At 47.6% G+C, this 26,700-nt stretch overlaps 1 protein-coding gene across 1 annotated transcript in view; it reads right to left on the bottom strand.

Moving 5' to 3' along the window:
• The window catches only part of UCMA (upper zone of growth plate and cartilage matrix associated), a 69,551-nt gene that overhangs the window by 2,900 nt on the left and 39,951 nt on the right, over positions 1-26,700 (bottom strand). Inside the window, exons 2-6 of the mRNA XM_063929988.1 lie at positions 21,935-21,974; positions 4,369-4,526; positions 3,795-3,860; positions 3,316-3,516; positions 3,137-3,144 (exon numbers count right to left, since the gene is read on the bottom strand). Coding sequence (XP_063786058.1) covers positions 3,137-3,144; positions 3,316-3,516; positions 3,795-3,860; positions 4,369-4,426 — 333 coding nt within the window. The 5' untranslated portion in view covers positions 4,427-4,526; positions 21,935-21,974. The remainder of the gene's footprint in view (positions 1-3,136; positions 3,145-3,315; positions 3,517-3,794; positions 3,861-4,368; positions 4,527-21,934; positions 21,975-26,700) is intronic.

The following is a 26,700-nucleotide window of genomic DNA, read 5'->3' on the forward strand; positions in this document are numbered from 1 at the left end:
CCCAAATCCTGGTGCTGTGACACCTTGGTACATATTTTTTTTTTTTAGATGGGGCAAACTTGTCGTCTGTATGTTGTACCATGTAGATAATTTTCTGGGTCTATATGTATTGCAAGACAGTTGACAACGGTGGGCTATGTGTAATAATTGTTAATCCAGCAATGGTGTATCTTCCTCCATTTCCATAAGTTTCTGAAGAGAGCTGACCCTACAAAAATGAATAAATAATTATACATTTTGGTCTTTCACTTAAGAGCTTGAGGTATCTGTTAAATACATGTGAGGGTATTCATTTTTCTGCCATAATTATAGTGACACTGAAATTCACTGTAATTATAGGCTTTTTCGTGGGGCTGTTCGGTCATGTTTAGCCACTTGTTTATTTACCATTGAAGTATATGATGACAAAAAATATAACTATTGACAAAGCCTAAATAGCCAGTTTGCTTATGAGAACCCGTGACTGGATTTTTTTAGTATAACTAATTTTCTACACATAACAGAATGATTAATTGACCCAAGTATTTCTTTTCTCAATATTTTTGTACTTCTTTCTCTATCAGCATTTGATCAGTAGCATGGTTTGTAAATGAAGGTAAGTAAAATGTTTTTGTTGTAGAAAGTATGAAATGTATACAAGAACTGCTTCTACCAACACGGGGGGGGTAATTCCAAGTTGATCGCAGCAGGATTTTTGATAGCAATTGGGCAAAACCATGTGCACTGCAGGGGAGGCTGATATAACATGTGCAGAAAGAGTTAGATTTGGGTGGGTTGTTTTATTTCTGTGCAGGGTAAATACTGGCTGCTTTATTTTTACACTGCAAATTAGATTGCAGATTGAACACACCCCACCCAAATCTAACTCTCTCTGCACATGTTTTATCTGCCTCCCCTGCAGTGCACATGGTTTTGCCCAATTGCTAACAAAAATCCTGCTGCGATCAACTTGGAATTACCCCCACCGTGGAGCCAGAAAAGCATTATTGCACATAAATCACAGCTTTCACAAAATTGCATCCCAGAGGAAACTCTAGACCAGGCCTGGCCAACCTGTGGCTCTCCAGCTGTTGTGAAACTACAAGTCCCAACATGCCTTGCCACAGTTTTGCTATTCGGGAATGCTAAAACAGTGGCATGGCATGCTGGGGATGTGTAGGTTCACAGCAGCTGGAGAGCCACAGGTTGGCCAGGCCTGCTCTAGACCCTAACTACTGATTGTTACTCACCATGGTCAGAGAACCAGCTCTCCATGAAACATGCACAGTGCAGCATAATTTAGGTTGCCCTTTCTTTTTATGGCTAATGCAAGCTCCAAATGAGATTAGTAAGACATGTTGATGTGTCCTTCTCTAGGACATACTGACATGCTAGACTGCACCATCAGGTCATATTCATGTATAAAAATACAATATGTGAGACATTAGGAAAGTACATGGCTGAATTTAGCTTTAGTTGCAGCATGCCGGAGCCAATGAATGACCTCTACACTTGTGCTTTCCCCTCTCTAATCTACAAAAAAAAAATTAGATGATGTTGGTTTAAACAGAGTTTGAAGGGATAAATAATAAAGCGTTGGACCCATACAGTCTGTTTAGTGAACGGCTCAGATTGTTCTAGTCAGTACATGGGAGTGAAATTAGGGCCTTCATGCTTCTGTGCAATAAATCTGCTCCTGCTCACACACAAGCTCTCCAGTTGAAAACCCATTCCACAGGATGAAGTCCACATAAACTTTTCCTCTTATTTCCATGTTGGCAGCAAAGGTTTGTGTCACCACTTGAACATTTGCTATAATGTGATAACATGACCTACAAGGCTCCGGCTTTTATATACTGTAGCTGTCTGGTATATTGTGCCACTATAGATTGACTTTAGGCATTACAGGCTTAGTATGACCGGCTGCACATGTATGTATGCTGGTTTGCATTGTGCATTTTCAGGGCTGCACAGACATACGGTGGGCACGGGTGATACCGGTGAGATGGTCTAGGCCGGGAGGTGTTGTCATGCTCAGTTATAAGAAAATACTGTGGGGTCATTTCTCTTCCTACACAGCTGTTCTGGGTCCTTCAGACAAACCTGGGTGATTAGTACCTGCTTCCGTTCCCTCTCAGTGCCTTTGTGTATTTCTGGGATGTTCTACTTGTACACCAGCTATTTTAGAAAACCTCTCTACCCTCTCTACATTTGCAAATATAAAATGTATTGATTAATGTAGCGGCAATTACAGGCATAGGCAAAGCTGCAACTATTGCAAGATGCATGCAGTCCTAATAAGCATATGTTCTTAGTTACGCAGGCACACCCTTCCTTCACTCTCCCTACAGTACAATGCCCTTTCCTGCTGTTACAGTAGCAATCTGACCTAAATTCCAGGAAAAAACAAACAAACTGTATAGGCCTATGTGCAATTGCTCTTGTGCTATGCAAGTGTCTGCATCAAACCCATCTGCGCACAATGAAGAAGAAAAAAAAGAGAAGTACACCCAAGATCCATTAATAAAGTAGTGCACTTAATATTATTGATCTGCTCACTATGACCATTCAGTCATACATCTGCAGACAGACACTTTAGGATTTTCTCCATGCTACCCTGCGCCTCCTGCTTGGTGCTGTCCAGCACATACCAGACTCTGCTGCTCTGCCTAGTACACACACTGCATAAGTGAAAAAGCCCTTCATTGTACAGAGTAATGCAAACACTGCCAGAGGTGGAATACCTGAGATTAAGGGAACAGGGCTTCCATGGTTATGTCAAGATAATCTGAATACTGTAGAGGTTTCAATATTTTGCTTCCTTATTTTCATCAGTCATTTCTATAGACTAAGCACACAGGACAGATGTAACGTTATGTCAGATAAAACATGTACTTTATGTGTACGGAGGGAAATGAAGGGCTCATCTGGTGGGGTTTTTGTGGTAAATGTGAGGTTTCTCTGACCATTTAACATTATTTAGCTAGGTTGTCGTATTTTCCCATAAACATCTGATCCTTATTATTAATCACATTATAATAATTCATTAACCACAAATCAATTTAACCAGAATAGATGAGGAGCTGAAGAATAATATTGCTGAATTGCAGATGTCCTGGATAAGTGGTTAATATAAATCAAAATACAGGGATCTTACATGTTTATCTGCAAAGGGGGCAGACGAAGTTCTGCAGTAAAAGTTAACGAATCATTTGTGAACTATGATATTTTGTATAGTATAAATTTACTGGTCAGTAGGATTGGTTCTCATAATAAAATCCTTGCGCCCTGGTCATAAATCATGTTATTAGAAGCATCTTCGTATCCAAAGGCAACAACTAAATGCAATCCAGTAATATATCCTTGCAGCGACAGCATGGATCCCGGAGAATTTCAAGGAAACTGGGACAGAGAAGAAAACAAGTTTCCACAAAACACCCTCACCATTTATTTCACCCTGGGATTTTGTTGATCTCTTGCCACGTTTCTTGAAAAAGTTTGAAGCCTCAGATTCCTGCATGAAAATCTTCTTCAAACCTGTGGTGAGTTAATAGTTTTAAGGATTTATGTCAATATCTATAATACAATACCTTACAAAGGCAAGCGCTCCCTCGTTGGAATCATACACTATCACTGGCGCACACGTATTCATCATGCTGAATACGTACATATATCACACATCCGATTTCAAATGTCTCCTTAGATTTTGTACATTGAGTTAAAGTCTTCAAAATCGAGACTTACAATCTCGATAGCTTTACACTATTAAAATCCACCCACAGTGAACTAATTCCAGCTTGTGATCATTTACTTACTTTCCTTATTCTTCGCAGCCCCAGCATCACTTTTTCTAACTGAAGCACTTTCACACACCTGGAAAACTAGAGAATAAGGAACATAGAGACTGAAAAGATAGCAACAATTGTAATTAGATATGATACATCTTTATAGCCATAGTAAATGTTCTCATTGCATTTATCATTGGAGTCAATGCATACTTACCAGCTGACATAACAGATAATCATACAGTGCTAGTTTAAAACTATTTAATTGAAACTAAGACTGTTCTTGGGGTTTTTTAGGGACTGAATAAAAGTATATGTATACTGAAGGAACAGAGATCACATTGTCACAGTCAGCTATTATAATGATGGTTTTATTTTAGCAGAATAACTGCTTGAATGAACATATGATTAAATATGAAGTAGTGCATTTTATAATTCCATATAAAAAAAAAATAATAATGGCCAAAACTGCATTTTTTAGATCTAAAGCAGAAGTGTTTTTATATATCTTATATATAAGCAAGAATATTGCGACCTCGTAAAATAAAACACCACACACAAGGTATCGGATTTAGTCATTAAATAATGGTCAGATTGTTGTTACCTGCTAGGAGAACCACTGCTGCAGCAAGTGACAGAAACACAACTCTTTTCCAGCTCATCTTTGCAGAGATTCTTGTGCTGCGTATGGGCTGCAGGAGACTGGGGAAATTTGGAAATTCCTCATGTGTCAGATAGGAAGGTGAGGCAAGGAACGAGAACCTATGGGAGGAGGTGGGACATGACGATTGATTACCCATGGACACAGCTTGTCCTATACAACAAACATGCAACCTTCAAATGTAATAGGGTGACATACAGGAAGTAATACATAAGCTGGTAATAGAAAAATAAATTAAACTTTGACGATTGATTATTAATACTTTGTAAATTGTTGCCAGTTTTTAAGATTGTTTTCTCCTTCATCCTAGAGGATGCTGGGGACTCCAAAAGGACCATGGGGTATAGACGGGATCCGCAGGAGACATAGGCACTTTAAGACTTTAAATGGGTGTGAACTGGCTCCTCCCTCTATGCCCCTCCTCCAGACCTCAGTTAGATTCTGTGACCAGAGAGACTGGACACACATTAGGGGAGCGCTACAGAGTTTCTCTAGAAAAGGCTCCCTGCTTCGTGGGACTGAGGGGAGAGAAGCAGACCTACTTCTGTGAGTTAAAGGCTCTGCTTCTTAGGCTACTGGACACCAATAGCTCCAGAGGGTCTGATCACTTGGTATAGCCTAGCTGCTCGTTCCCGGAGCTGCGCCGCCGTCCCCCTCACAGAGCCAGAAGAGAGAAGCCGGGTGAGTAACCGAAGCAAAGAAAACTTCAGTGAAGGCGGCAGAAGACATCAGTCTTGGAGGTACCGCGCATGGGTAGCGCTGCACACCATAGCTCCCGCTCACAAATGGCACTACACGGGTGCAGGGGGGGGGGGGGGGGGGGGGGCGCGCCCTGGGCAGCAATAAAACCTCTTTTATACAGACCCCCGCCAGTTTAAAAATAAGCAGGACTCAAGCACGCCATTTAGGGGGCGGGGCTTTGTCCTTCCAGCTCTTGTCAGCGCCATCTTCTCTCTCTCTTCACAGCAAACTGCAGAGACGCTGGTCCTGGCCTTTCACTTCTGTCACAAGTAACAGGGTGCAAAAACAGGGGGGGGGGGCACAGCATATTTGGTGTTGAATATATGTATATATATATATATAAATAAAAGCGCTTCAAGGTCTGGGGCATTGTATATTCCTTCAGACCGGGTGAGGCGCTGGGTGTGAGCTGGCAAACTCCCTCTATGTCTTTCTGAAGGGCCTTACTGTGGGTCTGTTCCCTATAGCCCAGTGTAATAGTGGGTGTCGGTACACGTGTGTCGACATGTCTGAGGCTGAATGCTCTTCCCAGGAGGAGGCTGGTGTGGGGGCAGAACAGAATGTGGGAGTGACTGTCGGCAACGCCGACTGCTGATTGGGCAGATATGTGGAGTGTCTTAAATGCAAGTGTGGCTTCGTTGCATAAGAGATTAGACAAATCTGAGTCTCAGAACCAAACATGGAGACAATCCATGGAAGATGTTTTGTCACAAACGCAGACCCCCTCAGGGTCACCAAAACGTTAGTTTGCCCAGATAGCAAACACAGATACCGACACGGATTCGGACTCCAGTGTCGACTATGGTGATGCCAGGTTGAATCCTAAACTGGCTAAGAGCATTCAGTACATGATTGTGGCAATAAAAGAAGTATTACATATCACGGAAGACCCTGCTGTTCCTGAGACAAGGGTCTGTATGTTTAAGGGAATGAAACCTCCGGTAACGTTTCCTCCCTCTCATGAACTGAATACTCTTTTTGAAAAGGCTTGGGAAATTCCTGACAAAAAGTTGCTGATTCCCAAGAGAATTATTATGGCATATCCGTTTCCCTCTGAGGATAGGAAAAGGTGGGAGTCGACCCCCATTGTGGACAAGGCTCTAGCGCGGCTGTCCAAGAAGGTGGTGCTTCCGTCCACTGACACGGCGGCCCTAAAGGATCCTGCGGATCGTAAGCAGGAAACTACCTTGAAATCTATTTATGTCACTACGGGTACACTGCTCAGACCTGCAGTGGCATCAGCATGGGTGAGTAGTGCTATTGAAAAGTGAGAAGATAACTTATTATCTGACTTGGACACCCTGGATAGGGATAGCGTTCTTTTGACGCTGGGTCATATCAGGGATGTTGCAGTCTATCTAAGGGAGGCTGCAAGAGATAGTGGCCTCTTGGGATCCAGGGCCAATGCCATGGCAATCTCGGCTAGGAGAGCATTATGGACTCATCAATGGAATGGTGATGTTGACTCTAAGAGGGCTATGGAGGCGCTGCCGTATAAAGGTGGTGTTTTGTTTGGTGAGGGGCTTGCGGACCTGGTATCTACAGCTACCGCGGGTAAATCATCTTTTCTACCTTTTGTCCCTCCACAGCAAAAGAAAACGCCTCCGTATCAGATGCAGTCCTTTCGGTCTAGTAAATTCAAAAAAGGACGAGGGTCCTCCTTCCTTGCTGCTAGAGGTAAGGGAAGGGGAAAAAGATCACCGGCTGTGGTAAGCTCCCAGGAGCAGAAGTCCTCCCCGGCTTCTGCCAAGTCCACCGCATGACGCTGGGGCTCCGCTGCGGGAGTCCGCACCGATGGGGGCACGTCTTCAGCTCTTCAGTCGGGTCTGGGCTCACTCAGGCCTGGATCCTTGGGTGCTGGAAATTGTGGCCCAAGGATACAAACTGGAGTTTCAAGACGTGCCCCCCCCCCCCCCCCACACCGATTTTTCAAATCGGCCTTGCCAGCTTCTCTTCCGGAAAGAGAAGTGGTGTGCGCTGCAATACAAAAGCTGTGTCAACAGCAAGTAATTGTCACGGTACCCCCGTCACATCGGGGAGAAGGGTTTTATTCAAGCCTGTTCGTGGTCCAGAAGCCGGATGGCTCAGTCAGACCGATTCTGAACTTAAAATCCCTCAATCTATATTTGAAAAGATTCAAATTCAAAATGGAATCTCTCCGAGCAGTGATTTCCAGTCTGGAAGTGGGGGATTTTATGGTGTCAGTCGACATAAAGGATGCTTACCTACATGTCCCCATATATCCTCCTCATCAGGCTTACCTGAGGTTTGCTATTCAGGATTGTCATTACCAATTTCAGACGTTGCAGTTTGGTTTTTCCACGGCCCCGAGGATTTTCACCAAAGTAATGGCTGAAATGATGGTGCTCCTGCGCAGGCAGGGTGTCACAATTATCCCGTACTTGGACGATCTCCTGATAAAGGTGAGGTCAAAGGAGCAGTTACTAAAAAACGTTGCGCTCTCCCTGACAGTTCTGCAGCAACATGGTTGGCTCCTAAATTTGCCAAAGTCACAGTTGATTCCGACAACGCGGCTGTCGTTCTTGGGCATGATTCTGGACACGGAACTACAGAGAATTTTTCTCCCGATGGAAAAAGCTCTGGAAATACAGAACATGGTCAAGGCGATTCTGAAACCGGCAAGGGTGTCGATTCATCAATGCACTCGGGGGCTGGGGAAGATGGTGGCGGCCTACGAGGCCATCCCATTTGGCAGGTTCCATGCCAGGATTTTTCAGTGGGACCTGTTGGACAAGTGGTCCGGGTCTCACCTACACATGCACCGGAAGATAATCCTCTCTCCCAGGGCCCGGATTTCTCTTCTGTGGTGGCTCCAAAGTTCTCACCTTCTAGAGGGACGCAGGTTCGGGATCCAGGATTGGATCCTGGTGACCACGGATGCAAGTCTCCGAGGGTGGGGAGCAGTCACACAGGGACAAAATTTACAGGGAAAATGGTCAAGCCAGGAGGCTTGTCTGCACATAAACATTCTGGAATTAAGGGCCAACTACAACGGCCTTCTACAGGCAGAACATCATCTTCGCGGCCTGCCGCAGTAGCCTGCCGCAGTGGCGCACATAAACCGCCAAGGCGGAACAAGGAGCAGAGCGGCGATGGCGGAGGCCACAAAAGTTCTTTGCTGGGCGGAAAAACAGGCAAGCGCTCTGTCGGCGGTCTTCATTCCAGGCGTGGACAACTGGGAAGCAGACTTCCTCAGCAGACACGATCTCCATCCAGGAGAGTGGGGTCTTCATCAAGAGGTCTTTGCAGAAGTGACAAGTCGTTGGGGAATTCCTCAAATAGACATGATGGCGTCTCGCCTCAACAAGAATCTTCAGACATACTGTTCCAGGTCGAGGGACCCTCAAGCAGTAGCAGTGGACACCCTAGTGACACTGTGGGTATATCAGTCGGTCTATGTATTCCCTCCACTTCCACTCATCCCAAAGGTGATACGGATCATAAGAAGAACAAGGGTTCAGGTGATACTCGTTGTTCCAGATTGGCCACGGAGGGCCTGGTATCCGGATCTTCAGGAATTACTCATAGAAGATCCCTGGCCTCTTCCTCTACGAGAGGATCTGTTACAGCAAGGGCCGTGCGTGTTCCAAGACTTACCGCGGTTGCATTTGATGGCATGGCGGTTGAACGCAAAATCCTAGCGCGAAAGGGTATTCCCGGTGAGGTCATCCCCATTCTACTGAAAGCTAGGAAGGAGGTAACAGCGAAGCATTACCACCGTATTTGGTAGACTATTGCACGCTGGATCTGTAATGCGATTCAGCATGCTCATTCTACGGCTGGATTGCCGTTACCGAAATCAGTGAAGTCCCATTCTACCAGGAAGGTGGGCTCATCTTGGGCGGCTGCCCGGGGTGTCTCGGCGCTACAACTTTGCCGAGCAGCTACTTGGTCGGGTTCAAACACTTTTGCAAAATTCTACAAGTTTGAAATCCTGGCTGATGAGGACCTCATGTTTGCTCAATCGGTGCTGCAGAGTCATCCGCACTCTCCCGCCCGGTCTGGAGCTTTGGTATAAACCCCATGGTCCTTTTGGAGTCCCCAGCATCCTCTAGAACGAAGGAGAAAATAGGATTTTTATACCTACCGGTAAATCCTTTTCTCTTAGTCCGTAGAGGATGCTGGGCGCCCATCCCAGTGCGGACTCTATCTGCAGTACTTGTTCATGGTTATTGCTTTTGCTACACAAAGGTTGTGTTTTAGTTTTGATCAGCCTGTTGCTCATTCATGCTGTTAATTGGTTGTAGTTAAATGCCATGTTGTACGGTGTGTTGTGGTGTGAGCTGGTATGTATCTCACCCTTGGTTAACAAAAATCCTTTTCCTCGAAATGTCCGTCTCCCTGGGCACAGTTCCTATAACTGAAGTCTGGAGGAGGGGCATAGAGGGAGGAGCCAGTCCACACCCATTTAAAGTCTTAAAGTGCCCATGTCTCCTGCGGATCCCGTCTATATCCCATGGTCCTTTTGGAGTCCCCAGCATCCTCGACGGACTAAGAGAAAAGGATTTAACGGTAGGTATTAAAATCCTATTATTCAGAATAAGAAACCATATTTATTTTACAATTTAAAATATATGAAACGTTAAATTTCTCTTAACTAGGTATAGCAGATACGTGGACCTTAATAGTTATTTAGGAAACTACGTGCGGCCATAATTTGGACTTTCTTCTTGAATGGATCTGTGACCATTACCGTACACCACACATACAGTTCCAGTGTCCATTGGTTGTACCCTACTTCTGTTAACTAGTTATAAAGATAACATTTGTCTACACTTTTTTGACCGGATTTAGACATGACGATGCTTAAGTGTAGGCAATTACTTATTCCTCATTGTACTTCCAAGAAGGGGAGATTTACCTTTTTACTGCGTCTGCCATCAGGGGCGGATCCAGAAGAAAATGAAAGGGGGGGCACCATACTATGGGAACAGTAATAGATATATTTACATGCAGCTAAGGCACGCGTGCTCCCAGATAAGGAGTGTGGTTCTCCTTTTGAAAAAAAATAAAAAAGAAGTGTCAGTGATCGCGCTGAGCCCAAAAAAAAGTGGGTCCCACGGACCCCTCACTTTTAAAAATTGGGGTCCTATCTGTCCTTTTCTGGGTCCCATCGGAATGAAGGTTCATATTAATCTTATTAATTATTCAAATATAAAAACAGACTTGATTTGGACACTACAAAAGTATTGCGAGGGGGAGGAGGGGGTGACAATGCTGCTGGGCTGTGTAGCCAACAGGACACTCTGCCCCAGAGCTGTAACTAGACATTTCAGTTCCCTTTGGCAGAAAGTAAATTGGTGGTCCCCCTGCCATATTTCAAACCAAGGACAGTGCGCGCCTAAGGCGCGCACCAAAAATGTAGGGGTGTGGCTTCATGGGGAAAGAGCATGGCCACATAACAGTACCAATTCACATTACATCACACAGGTAGAGCACGTTATACACACTGCGCCAGGTAGAGCACGTTATACACACTGCGCCAGGTAGAGCACGTTACACACACTGCGCCAGGTAGAGCACGTTACACACACTGCGCCAGGTAGAGCACGTTACACACACTGCGCCAGGTAGAGCACGTTACACACACAGCGCCAGGTAGAGCACGTTACACACACTGCGCCAGGTAGAGCACGTTATACACACTGCGCCAGGTAGAGCACGTTACACACACTGCGCCAGGTAGAACACGTTACACACACTGCGCCAGGTAGAACACGTTATACAGACAGAGCCAGGTAGAACACGTTATACACACTGCACCAGTTACAACACGTTATACACACTGCACCAGGTAGAGCACGCTATACAGATTGCGCCAGGTAGAGCATGTTATACACAATGTGCCAGGTAGAGCACGTTACACACACTGCGCCAGGTAGAGCATGTTACACACACTGCACCAGCTAGAACACGTTATATAGATTGCGCCAGGTAGAACACGTTATATAGATTGCGCCAGGTAGAACACGTTATATAGATTGCGCCAGGTAGAACACGTTATACACACTGCACCAGGTAGAACACGTTACACACATTGCACCAGTTAGTGTTCTATACACATTGCGCCAGGTAGAGCATGTTATACACGTTTTATATGGTACTAGGGAGTAGCGACAGAGGCAGCAGGGAGAAGGGACAGAGAGAGGCACCAGGGAATAGGGACAGAGGTAGCAGGGACAGAGATAGGCACCAGGGAATAGGGACAGAGAGAGCAAGGAGTAGGGACAGAGGCACCAGAGGGTAGGGACAGAGAGAGGCACCAGGGGGTAGGGACAAAGGTAGCAAGGAGTAGGGACAGAGGCACCAGGGGGTAGGGACAGAGGCACCAGGGGGTAGAGACGGAGCCGGCACCAGGGGGTAGGGACGGAGGCAGCAGGGGGAAGGGACGGAGGCAGCAGGGGGAAGGGAAGGAGGCAGCAGGGGGTAGGGACGGAGGCACCAGGGGGTAGGGATAGAGAGGCAGGAGAGTGTGCAGCCAGAAACCCCACCAAATAACTCCCTCCAGGGACCAGGCCCCCACCGCTTACCATGGACACTGTGAGCAGCAGCGCTGTCAGGCCGGGGGGTATAGTCCGATCCGTATGAGGCCACAATGCCGCCAGCATGGAGTCACAGGATGCGGCCAGGGGGGAGCGGAAAACGCGGAGGAGGCGGCCGCAAGGTTGAGGAGGGAGAAGAGGGGAATCAGCGGGGAGTGCGGCGGCATCCAGCCGGGGGACCAGGGACCGAACTGCCCCCACCTCAGGTACAGCAGCGGAGTTCATCGTGGAGGGGAGAGCATGCGGAGCAGAGGAGGAGGGGAGGGCGGGAGATCACACTCTTCATGGTCTCCGCCTCTTCCAAATTCCTCCCTCCGTTCCGTCCCTCCCACCGGACTGATTGACAGAACAGGACAGCGCTGCGGCTCACAGCGCGTCCTGAGTGAGTCGGGACCCGGCGTTTTTTTATGTTTTGTGTCCCCATATCAATTCCTGGGTAACGACAGGGGGGGCACGGGCCCGAGTGCCCCCCCCCCCCTGGATCCACCAATGTCTGCCATTCAGCTTTACTGTGTAACTTTTTCTAGGTCTCCGTTCTTCTTTCTAAAGGGGCCTACACACAGGAAGATTTGTACCATGCGATTTCCCTTTAAGTCCTGGGAGCCGATATTGCATGTACACACGGTGCGATTTGAATCATTGGGGGGAAAAAAGTAAATTTAAATAGTGGGTTGGTATTACTGGGGTATGGGTGGCACCTTTTCACAGGGGATAAATAGCGGCGTCCATTATAAGTAAAAACATTGGTGGTCAGTAATTTTGGTCAGTACCAAAACTCAAGGCTTCGGCTGCTGCTTGATGGCTTCTTTTTCTTCCCTCGCGCAGTGTGAAAAGAGGAGGACACAGGGAGTGGCTTGGGTGATGTAAATCGGGATTGCAAGGCTTTTCTGTACACACGGTACGATATGCACCATACTCAATGTGATTTAAACCATTTGGTTTAAATCGCGGGTGCATATTGCACCATGTGTAGGCCCCTTTAGATACATTATTTATGGCCTGTGATTGAAATGCATCTTTTGTTTGTTATGTTATATTGTACACTATTGTGTTTAATAACAATATTGTGAACTAGCTGGGATATCCAGGATTGCCCAGACTGAAGGCTGGACCCTGAAGTACACCTGTAGCTGCCTTCTTTTTTTTTTCTTTTCTTTTTTTACATTAACCTCGCCTCTAACCCCATTCCATTGAATCTCTGAGTGCTGAGCTGCTCATTTGCCTGCAAGGCACTCTGCTAAGACCCCGGGCAGCTGCTGCCTATATTGCTGCCTGCAGGATGGCCTGTAAGATCAGACAGTGAGTTACATGCTAATAATGCACACTGTTTAATGACAAAGTTTAGTATGCAAAAACAGAGAGCTAACTAATATATATGGTCACTTGAAAAACTACTAACTCTGGATTTAATGTATGAGGCAGTTAGAAAAGTGATATAACACAGCACTTTTTAACCACTTGCCTGGCATGGTCGCTTCAGATGCGACCATTTCTGCAAGTGCTCTATCTGACCTGGTCGCACAGGATGCGACCAGTCAGATAGAAAGTGTTAGCAGCGGCAGGGAAGATAAACTTCCCTCCGCTGCTGCTGTCAGAGGGAACGGAAGGTCCCTCTGCCTCCCTGCACTCTCCTCTTGTGTCTGCCGTGCTGCCGATCACTGCTGATCGGTCAGCATGTCAGGATCTCCCCCTCCAGCGGCTGCAGACAATGGCAGCCTCTAGGGAGTGTAAATTAACCCTACCAAGCCACCCCCAGACCCTCCCTGTATACCTGCAGGCTATCCCGGCTTTCAAAATGAAAGCCGCAATGTTCCCGATCGATGTTTGAATATATATATATATATATATATATATATATATATATTTTTTATATTTTTTTATTTATTTATTTTAAATATAAAAAATATATATTTTGTTCCTTTTTTTTTTTTTTTTTTTTACTAAAATCATTTGGGATAGGGTTAAATTCATGTTCTTCACCTAATTCACTCATAAAAAACCCCCGACAATTTCGGAGCGGTTTTCGGCGACATAAATCATCAGTTAAGTGGTTAAGAGATAGCTAATTACAGAGTTTATAAAGTATTTATGTGCATCAGTTATAGCTTTTATGGTTGTACCCCAATATTCTAGCAGTTGTACCCCAGATTCTAGCAGTTTTCTGTGGCATTGCCTGAGAGAGTGTCGGTGAGTGTATATTATGTATGAGAGTGTTACAATGTGTGGTCCTGACGAAGTTCATGCCTAGGCAGAAACCTAATCCTGGTCAAACTATACCGCCATGCTAAATTTTGAGGAGTTAGGTACAAAAATCTGTCCGTGCATAAAGGACAAATAAACAACACACTTTCTTACTTATATAGATAAATGGAAAAATGTACGTTACGGTAAGAACTTACCATTGATAACAGTATTTCTCTTACATCCTAGTGGATACTGGGGTCTTGTACTTTTGGGGTATAGATCGGCTCCACTGGAGCCTGGCACTTTAAAAACTTTTAGTGTGTGCATGTGTGTGCTGGCTCCTCCCCTCTATGATCCTCCTATCAGACTCAGTATAGAAAAATGTGCCCAAGGAGCCGGGTGCACTTCTCTGGAGCTCCAGAGATTTTTCTTTTAAGTTTATTATTTTCAGGTAGATCTGGTTGGCAACTAGACTACCTGCTTCGTGGTACTTAGAGGGGGGACCGAACCAACCTTCTGAGGATTAATGGTTCGTTATCCCAGTTGACAGGACACTGAGCTCCTGAGGTGCTGATCACACTCCGTTAGTGTGTGTGCCCACGCCAGCAGCTAGCCGCCACCCTCTAACAGATGCCGAAGATCCAGGTGTGGTAAGTGTTACACCGGGGTCACGGTTAGCGGATCCCCAGTGCAGTGTTGGCGGCAAGTCACGCGGCGGTCACGGGCTCGGAGCTGTGGCACCCACCGCGGACAAACTAGCTCTGGGCTACAAGCTCCGCAGTTCTCACTGTTTTAAGGCTTTGTGTGGACTGTATATGGATGTATAATGTTATTTTTAATATTGTCAGTGTAATCCCGTTAATAGTTTATATGTACAATAGAGATTGATTGTTTTATTAATTAGATATTGTATATACTGTATATAATTAATATTTCTCTGACGTCCTAGTGGATGCTGGGAACTCCGTAAGGACCATGGGGAATAGCGGCTCCGCAGGAGACTGGGCACAACTAAAGAAAGCTTTAGGACTACCTGGTGTGCACTGGCTCCTCCCACTATGACCCTCCTCCAGACCTCAGTTAGAATTTTGTGCCCGGCTGAGCTGGATGCACACTAGGGGCTCTCCTAAACTCCTAGAAAAAGAAAGTATATTTTAGGTTTTTTATTTTCAGTGAGATCTGCTGGCAACAGACTCACTGCTACGAGGGACTTAGGGGAGAGAAGCGAACCTACCTGCTTGCAGCTAGCTTGGGCTTCTTAGGCTACTGGACACCATTAGCTCCAGAGGGATCGAACACTGGGCCCGTCCATGATCGTCCGGTCCCGGAGCCGCGCCGCCGTCCCCCTTGCAGAGCCAGAAGCAAGAAGATCTTCCTCAAAATCGGCGGCTGAAGACTCCTGTCTTCATCAAGGTAGCGCACAGCACTGCAGCTGTGCGCCATTGCTCCCTGTGCACACCACACACTCCGGTCACTATGGGTGCAGGGCGCTGGGGGGGGGGGCGCCCTGGGCAGCAATTTGAGTACCTTACAGGTGGCAAACACACATAATATAGCTTACTAGGCTATATATGTGTAAAATACCCCTGCCACATTAATTTAATAAAAGCGGGAGAAGTCAGCCGAAAAAGGGGCGGGGCTATCTCCCTCAGCACACTGGCGCCATTTCCTCTCACAGCTCCGCTGGAAGGATCGCTCCCAGGCTCTCCCCTGCAGTTTCAGACTACATAAGGGTAAAAAAGAGAGGGGGGGCACTAAATTTAGGCGCAATTCTGTGTAATAAGCAGCTATAAGGGAAATCACTGTGAGTAGTGTAAATCCCGGCATTATATAGCGCTCTGGTGTGTGCTGGCATACTCTCTCTCTGTCTCCCCAAAGGGCTTTGTGGGGTCCTGTCCTCAGTCAGAGCATTCCCTGTGTGTGTGCGGTGTGTCGGTACAGCTGTGTCGACATGTTTGATGAGGAGGCTTATGTGGAGGCGGAGCAGGTGCCTATAAATGTGATGTCACCCCCTGCGGGGTCGACACCTGAGTGGATGGATATGTGGAAGGAAGTACGTGACAGTGTCAACTCCTTACACAAAAGGTTTGACGACATGACAGATGTGGGACAGCCGGCTTCTCAGCCCGTGCCTGCCCAGGCGTCTCAAAAGCCATCGGGGGCCCTAAAATGCCCGCTACCGCAGATGGCAGATACAGATGTCGACACGGATACTGACTCCAGTGTTGACGACGGTGAGACCACGGTACATTCCAATAGGGCCATCCGTTACATGATTACGGCAATGAAAGATGTGTTGCACATTTCTGATCTTTACCCAGGTACCACAAAAAAAAAAAAAAAGGGTATTATGTTTGGGGAGAAAAAGCAACCAGTGGTTTTTCCCCCATCTGATGAGTTGAATGAAGTGTGTGACGAAGCGTGGGCTTCCCCCGATAAGAAACTGGTGATTTCTAAAAGATTACTAATGGCGTACCCTTTCCCGCCAGAGGATAGGTCACGTTGGGAGACATCCCCTAGGGTGGATAAAGCGCTCACACGCTTGTCAAAAAAGGTGGCACTACCGTCTCCGGATACGGCCGCCTTAAAGGAGCCTGCAGATAGAAAGCAGGAGGCTATCCTGAAGTCTGTGTATACACACAGGTTTTATACTGCGACCGGCTATTGCTTCAGCATGGATGTGCAGTGCTGCAGCCGCGTGGTCAGATTCCCTGTCTGATAACATTGATACCCTGGACAGGGACACTATATTGCTAAACATAGAGCATATTAAGGATGCACTCTTATATATGAGAGATGCCCAGAGGGATATTTGCCGGCTGGCATCTAGAGTAAATGCAATGTCCATATCTGCCAAGAGGGTATTGTGGACCCGGCAATGGACAGGTGATGCAGATTCTAAAAGGCACATGGAGGTTTTGCCTTACAAAGGTGAGGAATTGTTTGGGGAGGGTCTCTCGGACCTTGTCTCCACAGCAACTGCTGGAAAGTCGACATTTTTACCCCATGTTCCCTCACAGCCAAAGAAAGCACCGTATTATCAGGTACAGTCCTTTCGGCCACAGAAAGGCAAGCGAGTTAAAGGCGCGTCCTTTCTGCCCAGAGGCAGAGGCAGGGGAAAAAGCTGCACCATACAGCCAGTTCCCAGGAGCAAAAGCCCTCTCCCGCTTCCTCTAAGTCCACCGCATGACGCTGGGGCTCCACAGGCGGAGCCAGGTGCGGTGGGGGCCCGTCTCCGGAACTTCAGCGACCAGTGGGCTCGCTCACAGGTAGATCCCTGGATTCTACAAGTGGTATCTCAGGGTTACAAGCTGGAATTCGAGACGTCTCCCCCTCGCCGTTTCCTCAAATCAGCTTTGCCAACAACTACCCTAGACAGGGAGGCAGTGCTGGAGGCAATTCACAAGCTGTACTCTCAGCAGGTGATAATCAAGGTACCCCTCCTGCAACAGGGAAGGGGTTATTATTCCACGTTGTTTGTGGTACCGAAACCGGACGGTTCGGTGAGACCCATTTTAAATCTAAAATCACTGAACACTTACATAAGAAGGTTCAAGTTCAAAATGGAATCGCTCAGAGCGGTTATTGCGAGCCTGGACGAGGGGGATTACATGGTATCACTGGACATCAAGGATGCTTACCTGCATGTCCCCATTTACCCTCCTCACCAGGAGTACCTCAGATTTGTGGTACAGGACTGTCATTACCAATTCCAGACGTTGCCGTTTGGTCTATCCACGGCTCCGAGGGTATTTACCAAGGTAATGGCAGAAATGATGATACTCCTTTGAAAAAAGGGAGTCATAATACAGGACTGGGTCCTAGTGACCACGGATGCCAGCCTTCGAGGCTGGGGTGCAGTCACTCAGGGAAGAAATTTCCAAGGACTATGGTCAAGTCAGGAGACTGCCCTACACATAAATATTCTGGAACTAAGGGCCATTTACAATGCCCTAAGTCAGGCAAGGCCCCTGCTTCAACACCAGCCGGTACTGATTCAGTCAGACAACATCACGGCGGTCGCCCATGTAAACCGACAGGGCGGCACAAGAAGCAGGATGGCGATGGCAGAAGCCACAAGGATTCTCCGTTGGGCGGAGAATCACGTGTTAGCACTGTCAGCAGTGTTCATTCCGGGAGTGGACAACTGGGAAGCAGACTTCCTCAGCAGGCACGACCTCCACCCGGGAGAGTGGGGACTTCATCCAGAAGTCTTCCAAATGATTGTACACCAGTGGGAAAGGCCACAGGTGGACATGATGGCGTCCCGCCTCAACAAAAAGCTAAAAAGATATTGCGCCAGGTCAAGGGACCCTCAGGCGATAGCTGTGGACGCTCTGGTAACACCGTGGGTGTACCAGTCGGTGTATGTGTTCCCTCCTCTGCCTCTCATACCCAAGGTACTGAGAATAATAAGAAAGAGAGGAGTACGAACTATACTCGTGGTTCCGGATTGGCCAAGAAGATCTTGGTACCCAGAACTTCAAGAAATGATCTCAGAGGACCCATGGCCTCTGCCGCTCAGACAGGACCTGCTGCAGCAGGGACACTGTCTGTTCCAAGACTTACCGCGGCTGCGTTTGACGGCATGGCGGTTGAACACCGGATCCTAAAGGAAAAAGGCATTCCGGAGGAAGTAATTCCTACGCTGATTAAGGCGAGGAAAGATGTGACCGTAACACATTATCACCGTATTTGGCGAAAATATGTTGCTTGGTGTGAGGCCAGAAAGGCCCCAACGGAGGAATTTCAACTGGGTCGTTTTCTGCACTTCCTACAGTCAGGAGTGTCTATGGGCCTAAAATTGGGTTCCATTAAGGTCCAGATTTCGGCTCTGTCCATTTTCTTCCAAAAAGAACTGGCTTCACTGCCTGAAGTTCAGACTTTTGTTAAGGGAGTGCTGCATATTCAGCCCCCGTTTGTGCCTCCAGTGGCACCGTGGGATCTCAACGTGGTGTTGGATTTCCTGAAGTCGCATTGGTTTGAGCCACTTAAAACCGTGGAGCTAAAATACCTCACGTGGAAAGTGGTCATGCTGTTGGCCTTGGCGTCGGCCAGGCGTGTATCAGAATTGGCGGCTTTGTCATGCAAAAGCCCTTATCTGATTTTTCATGTGGATAGGGCGGAATTGAGGACGCGTTCCCAATTCCTTCCTAAGGTGGTATCAGCTTTTCATGTGAACCAACCTATTGTGGTGCCTGCGGCTACTCGGGACTTGGAGGACTCCAAGTTGCTGGACGTAGTCAGGGCCCTGAAAATATATGTTTCCAGGACGGCTGGAGTCAGAAAAACTGACTCGCTATTTATCCTGTATGCACCCAACAAGCTGGGTGCTCCTGCTTCTAAGCAGACTATTGCTCGCTGGATCTGTAGCACGATTCAACTTGCACATTCTGTGGCTGGACTGCCGCATCCTAAATCTGTAAAGGCCCATTCCACGAGGAAAGTGGGCTCTTCTTGGGCGGCTGCCCGAGGGGTCTCGGCTTTACAACTTTGCCGAGCTGCTACTTGGTCGGGTTCAAACACTTTTGCAAGATTCTACAAGTTTGATACCCTGGCTAAGGAGGACCTTGAGTTTCCTCATGCGGTGCTGCAGAGTCATCCGCACTCTCCCGCCCGTTTGGGAGCTTTGGTATAATCCCCATGGTCCTTACGGAGTTCCCAGCATCCACTAGGACGTCAGAGAAAATAAGATTTTACTCACCGGTAAATCTATTTCTCGTAGTCCGTAGTGGATGCTGGGCGCCCATCCCAAGTGCGGATTGTCTGCAAAACTTGTATATAGTTATTGCTTAACTAAAGGGTTATTGTTATGAGCCATCTGTTGGTGAGGCTCAGTTGTTATTCATACTGTTAACTGGGTATAGCATCACGAGTTATACGGTGTGATTGGTGTGGCTGGTATGAGTCTTACCCGGGATTCAAAATCCTTCCTTATTGTGTCAGCTCTTCCGGGCACAGTATCCTAACTGAGGTCTGGAGGAGGGTCATAGTGGGAGGAGCCAGTGCACACCAGGTAGTCCTAAAGCTTTCTTTAGTTGTGCCCAGTCTCCTGCGGAGCCGCTATTCCCCATGGTCCTTACGGAGTTCCCAGCATCCACTACGGACTACGAGAAATAGATTTACCGGTGAGTAAAATCTTATTATTAAATTACATGAAGTGTACTTGTAGTTGGTGGTGCCTAAGCATGCCTAGCGTGAGGGGATGCCCACTGACATGATTGGTGGACCCGGGGAGAAAGGTCTGTAAGGACCAAGGGCCAGATGTACTAAGCCTGAAAAGTGATAAATATCACAGTGATAAAGCACCAGCCAATCGGCTCCTAACTGTCATTTTTCAAACACAGCCTGTGACATGGCAGTTAGGAGCCGATTGGCTGATGCTTTATCACTGTGATATTTATCACTTTTCAGGCTTAGTACTTCTCCCCCCAAGAGAGAGGAGTGAGGGGCCCCTGCGAGCAGGGAGGAAGGCGGCAGTTGGGGGGAGCAGTTGGTGCCGCAGCAGCTGGAGTGAGGCAAGGCACAGAGACTGGGGGAGTGAAGGTGTCCAGTGCCAGTGTCTATGGGGCCGGATTGATCGCCACTGGTCGGAGGTGGCAGCGGCGTGGTGACGGAGGTTGGTGAACCGACCCGGGGTCCTCCGGAGGCAAGCAGGCGACAGGCAGCGAGGAGTGAGTGAGGGCTGGTGACAGGAGAGAGGCAGCGCTATGCAGTGATACTGCAGGGATCGGAGTAAGTGATTACCGATGTCAGCGTCTGGCCGGAGCTGGTGTGCAGCACTGCTTACGGGATCCAAAGGTGGCTGTGAGGAGATAATAGGAACGGCCTGAGGGAGGAGTGTCCCAGCCTATAAGCACAGCAGTGGGTGGCGCAGAAGAGACTAGTACTGCCTTTAGCTCACAGAGTCCCCTGCTTGAGTTAACACCATTCAGCTACTAATAATCTGGGTTGCCCTACCTGAGAGAGGTGATTAGAGACTGTGTCAGTAAAGGGATCGTAACCAGTCCCCTTAGCTAAGTATGGCTGAACTCTGTTTTGCATCTGCCTACTCAGTACTACAAGAGTGATAACCGACTGCCCAGGGGCCGGGGGAGTGCGCCAGAGTTATACCCCTTAAGCTTCACAGTATTACAAAGTGATATATTATTAGCTGAGACAGCCATTACATCAAATTCTGCCACTGTTATATAAGGATGGATAGTATGTAAAAAGAGTAGCTACAGCTCTATGATGAGTACCGTAATGAGGCCGCATAAGTACTTAATGTATCATGTCCCACATTAGTTGAACTGTACGTGGGGAATTGCCTGAAATTTTGACTCAGGAGAGGTGATAGGTATCCGCACCTACCCTAATAAACTGGAGGCTAACTGATCAACAGGCAGTTCTATCAGGACAGGTGAGCAGAGACCCTGTATTACCAGTGTACAGACTAGAAATACCTGCAGGATAGAGAGGGGAGTGCCTGTTCTATCTACACAGGACATATAAAAGCCAAGACTTTACTAGTATGGGTGTGCATGGAGTCTGTTGAAGCACATAAATCCTGCAGACACACCAGAGAGTAACGTAAGGACTTCGACACCATCTAATGCTTACAGAGTGACAGTTTACGCTAGAAGACAATCCCTATTTGGAGCACCTCACCACAGCAGGTTTAATAAGTGTCAGGTACTTGGAGGCTATCCAGATGTCATCTCACATCCCATGAGAGCATTGAACAAGGACTTCACTATTAGCGGAGGATTACAACCCAATCAATGCAAAACTTTAGTGCCCAACAACTTACCTACTGCAGTTAAACCAAATACTGAAATACCCGGGTATTCAAGGTTAAAGTACATGTACATTCTATATTGGTAAATTTGTTTTTGTTTTTTTCCGGTACCAAGGTAATTTTTGTGAAATTGCATGCAAGGTACTATGTATAGGTGGGTACTAAGGGCTAGAGGTTGATTGGTATGACATTAAGACTGTTATTTACATAATATTTGCTATTAAATGTTACCTATACTTACCGGATGGTGGACCTTTATTCCCTGGGATCGCTGTAGTGTCCTGAAAACAAACACCAGTGTATGGTAAGTGACCCATTGAGAAAAAGTATAACCCTAAAGGAAAACACAATACTACATTGGTAGCCAGGGGGCTTTCCCAAGCAAGCCCCATAGAATTCTTATAGCTTGGGTGGAGGCACATATAGTCTTAGCATTCTGCAGGGATAGTATCCGCTGCATACAGAAAAAGGGGGTTACATCAGTATAAAATCACTGTCAGGGACCGCGCGCCATTACAGGGGGGGCGGGGCTTCCCGAAGCGGGAAAGCGCTATTTCCTGCTGCTGCAGATTATCAGGCTGCATGAACGCTGCTCCTCCAGGGACCCACGCTGCTACAGACTGTAAACTGGTACCAGGGGGTCATAGAAGCGGGGAGCACGCCAGCAGTAGCGCCGCTGCACTCCTATCAGGTCATACACATACTTTCACACTTTGTGTTTCTGTGTGCTGATGTCCGCTCCTCAGTGTCACTCCAGGGGCTCTCTAGGGTCTGTGTGGAGGTGTTAGTCAGTCGGCTAAGCTGTATTACGGTTGTCTAAAATGTGTGTGGACATGTTTATGTGTACTGCTTGTAACTCAACCCCCTCTTCAGCGGGGTCATTCATATGTGAACAATGTTCTTTGTCACCACAGGGACACAGTTCACAGGCACCTGACTGGCTAGATAGCTTCAAAAGCATGATTCAGAATGTAAATGCAGAGTGGCTGCTAAAAGAGAGAGACAGGTGTTACCACAATCTATTGATTGTGTGGCTAAGGCTGCAGATGCCAAGAAGGCTTATCAGCCCCCTCTAGTGGTATCCCATAAACGCTCCCTGCCTCAGGTATTCCAGTCTGATTTTGACTCTGATCAGCCGAATGTGGATGATGATGATGATGATATGGATAAGGACAGCTCTGTCCCCTGTAGTGGAGGCCCTCATCTTTGCTATTAGAGAGGTCCTCCACATACCAGATCAGGAGGCGGACCCAGATGAGGAATTATATTTTAATGTTAGACCAAAGACCTCATCAACTTTTCCTGTGTCTAAGGAATTAAACTCCCTGGCCAGGGAGGCTTGGTTAAACCCTGATAACAAATTTAAGATTCCTCAGAGGTTTTTAACTACTTTTCCCCTCCCTGCTGAGGACAGGAAGATATGGGAAAAAAACCCGTCAGTTGATACGTCTGTATCCAGACTGTCCAAAAAATTTGTACTACCGGTACCAGGGGCTGTTTTCCTGAAGGAGCCAGCTGACCGTAAGATTGAGACCACGCTCAAGGCAATTTATACGGCAGCGGGTGCGACACAGCACCCCACAATAGTTTCTGGGTGGATTTCTCGGGCGGTAGTCAGGTGGTCTGACACGGTTATTGAAGGTTTAGACTCTCTACCCCGGGATGAGGTCATTACTCTGCTGCAACATATACAGCAGGCATGTCCAAACTGCGGCCCTCCAGCTGTTGAGAAACTACACATCCCAGCATGCCCTGACACAGCTTTAGCATTCTCTGACAGCAAAACTGTGTCAGGGCATGCTGGGATATGTAGTTTCACAACAGCTGGAGGGCCGCAGTTTGGACATGCCTGATATACAGGATGCTGCAAACTTTGAGCAAAGCTATTAAGGAGTTGTGTAAGATAAATGGCCGCACTACTGCTATGGCTGTTTCGGCGAGCAGGGCTCCTTGGTTACGTCAGTGGTCAGCTGACGCTGACTCCAAAAAGGGTGTAGAAAAATTTCCCTTTACAGGTGATGCCTCGTTTGGAGATGAATTAAATAAATGTATCTCCCATGCTACGGCGGGTAAGTCTACCAATCTGCCGTCGGCTGCGCCGCCTGCTAGACGTTCTTACACCAGGCCCTTCTTGCAGTACTTTCGTGTGGCAAGGTTCAGAGGCAGGGGCCGAGGGTCCTCCACCTCCTCCAGAGGATCTCATGGTGAGTCCCGTAAACCGGCACCTGCCATCTCCCTGGACCAGACCACTGGATCTCCTGCCGCTAAGCTTTCCGCGTGATGGTTGGCCCCAGCGGAGAGGCACCTTTCAGGTAGGTGCTCACCATCAACACTTCGCCCACATGTGGGCGGAGTCCTGCTGGGATCCTTGGGTAAAGGACCTCATTTCCCAAGGATACCGGCTGGAATTCCAGACACTCCCTCCTCACAGGTTTTTCAAGTTGGGCTTACCAGCTTTACTCGCGCAAGAGTTACCTTGCAAGAGGCTATTCAAAAGCTTTTGCAGACAGGGGTGGTAGTTCCTGTACCTCCTCAGTTACGCAACCAAGGTTTTTACTCCAGTCTTTTTGTCGTACCCAAACCAGACGCTTCAGTGTGCCCCATCTTGAACTTGAAGTCTCTAAACACGTATCTGCGGGTATTCAAATTCAAAATGGAATCCCTGCGGGCGGTGGTGTCCGCGCTGGATGAGGGGGAGTTCATGGTATCTCTGGCTCTCAAGGATGCTTACCTACACATTCCCATGTGGCCCCCTTATCAGGCTTACCTCAGGTTCGCCATATTGAATAACCACAGCTCCAATGGTTTTCACCAAGGTCATGGTGGAGATGATGCTGCAGCTGCGCATGATGGGAGTGAACATAGTCCCTTAATTGGACGATCTCCTAATAAAGGCTGTGTCCAGCGAGCGTCTGCTGGACAGCATCGATCTGACGACTCGACTACTGACGGATCATGGGTGGATACTGAATTTTCAGAAGTCTCACCTGAAACCGAGCCAACGTCTTCAGTTCCTGGGAATGATACTGGATACTGTGTCTCAAAAGGTATTTCTCCCGAGGGACAAAGCCTTGACTATCCAGGCTATGGTTCGCTCGGTGCTCGGTCCTTGCAAGTTATCCATACATCTTTGCATCCGATTACTGGGCAAGATGGTGGCTGCTTATGAGGCAAACCAATATGGCAGATTTCATGCCTGACCATTTCAGCTGGATCTGCTGGACAAATGGTCAGGGTCTCACCTTCACATGCATCAGGAAGTGACGTTGTCCCTGCAAGCCCGGATTTCTCTCTTATGGTGGATACAGGTTCCTCACCTGGAGGAGGGCAGGAGTTTCAAAATCCACCTGTAGATTTTATGGACAATGGATGCCAGCCTCCGGGGTTGGGGGGCTGTGACCCAAGGGGCCCAGTTCCAGGGGATTTGGTCACGACAGGAATCTGCCCTACCAATAAACATCCTGGAACTCAGGGCAATTTACAGTGCTCTTCTGCAGGCTTCTCATCTCCTGAAGGATCAGGCGATCCAGGTATAGTCGGACAACGCCACGACAGTGGCGTACATCAACCAACAAGGGGGATCAAGAAGCAGAGCAGCGATGCAAGAGGTGTCGAAGATCCTCCTCTGGGCAGAGGCGAATGCAAGGGCCATCTCCGCCATATTCATTCCGGGAGTGGACAACTGGGAAGCGGACTTCCTCAGCAGGCACGACTTCCGTCCGGGAGGCTGGGGCCTACATCCCAAGTTGTTTCAACAGTTAATTCACTGGTGGGGCTGTCCACAGATAGATCTGATGGCTTCTCGACTCAACAAGAAGCTATGCCATTACTGTTCCAGAACGAGGGATCCGCAGGCTGTAGCAGTGGACGCGCTGACAACACCATGGATGTACCAGTTTGTGTAACTGTTCCCTCCTTTACCGCTGATCCCAAGGGTACTAAAAAGGCTAAGGGAAAGCATTCAGGCAATTCTAAGAGGAGTAATAATAAGTTTGTGTACCTGTTCCCTCCACTACCGCTAATCCCAAGGGTTCTCAAAAGACTAAGAAGGGAAAGCTTTCAGGCAGTTCTAATTGCCCCAGATTGGCCTCGACGAGTGTGGTACTCGGACCTCCTGACCATGTCCCTGGAGAATCCCTGGCCTCTGCCGCTCCAAGAAGATCTTCAGCAAGGTCCGTTCGTCTATCCAGACTTACAGAAAGGTCTTCCCTCTCAGGTTATTTCCACGATGGTCCAGGCCAGGAAGATGGCTACGTCAAAACACTATCATCGTATCTGGAAAAAGTATGTTTCCTGGTGCGAAAGCAGAAAGTTTCTCCTGTAGAATTTAAACTTGGTCATTTTCTGCTTTTCCTACAAGCGGGAGTGGATATGGGCCTACGTCTTGGCTCCATTAAAGTCCAGATTTCGGCGCTCTCTATTTTCTTCCAGATACAACTTGCCCTGTTACCAGAAGTACAGACTTTCTTGAAGGTAGTTCTTCATATGCAACCACCCTTTGTTCCTCCCATGGCTCCGTGGGATCTCAATGTGGTTCTGTCCTTTCTCCAGTCGGATTGGTTTGAACACCTTACATAGGGTGGTGTTGAAATTCTTACCTGGGAGACGGTGATGTTATTGGCATTGGCGTCTGCCAGACTTGTCTCTAAATTAGGAGCCTTATCCTGTAAAAGCCCTTACTTGATTTTTCATGAAGACAGAGCGGAACTTCAGACCTGTCCTCGGTTTTTGCCTAAAGTGGTGTCTGCCTTTCATGTGAACCAGCCTTTTGTGGTTCCAGTGTTTTCTGACGCTTCTGTGGGCCCTGAGTCCTTGGATGTGGTCAGGGATCTGAAGATTTATGTCAAAAGGACAGCACGTCATCGGAAATCTGACTCGCTGTTTGTCCTTTATGATGCCATCAAGATTGGTCGGCCGGCTTCTAAGCAATCTATTGTTCATTGGCTCAGGTTGACCAGTCAACAGGCCTATACTTTGGCAGCTCTGCCCTTGCCAACATCTATTCAG

This window comes from Pseudophryne corroboree, chromosome 6 (assembly GCF_028390025.1).
Source record: "Pseudophryne corroboree isolate aPseCor3 chromosome 6, aPseCor3.hap2, whole genome shotgun sequence".
Lineage (NCBI taxonomy): Eukaryota > Metazoa > Chordata > Amphibia > Anura > Myobatrachidae > Pseudophryne > Pseudophryne corroboree.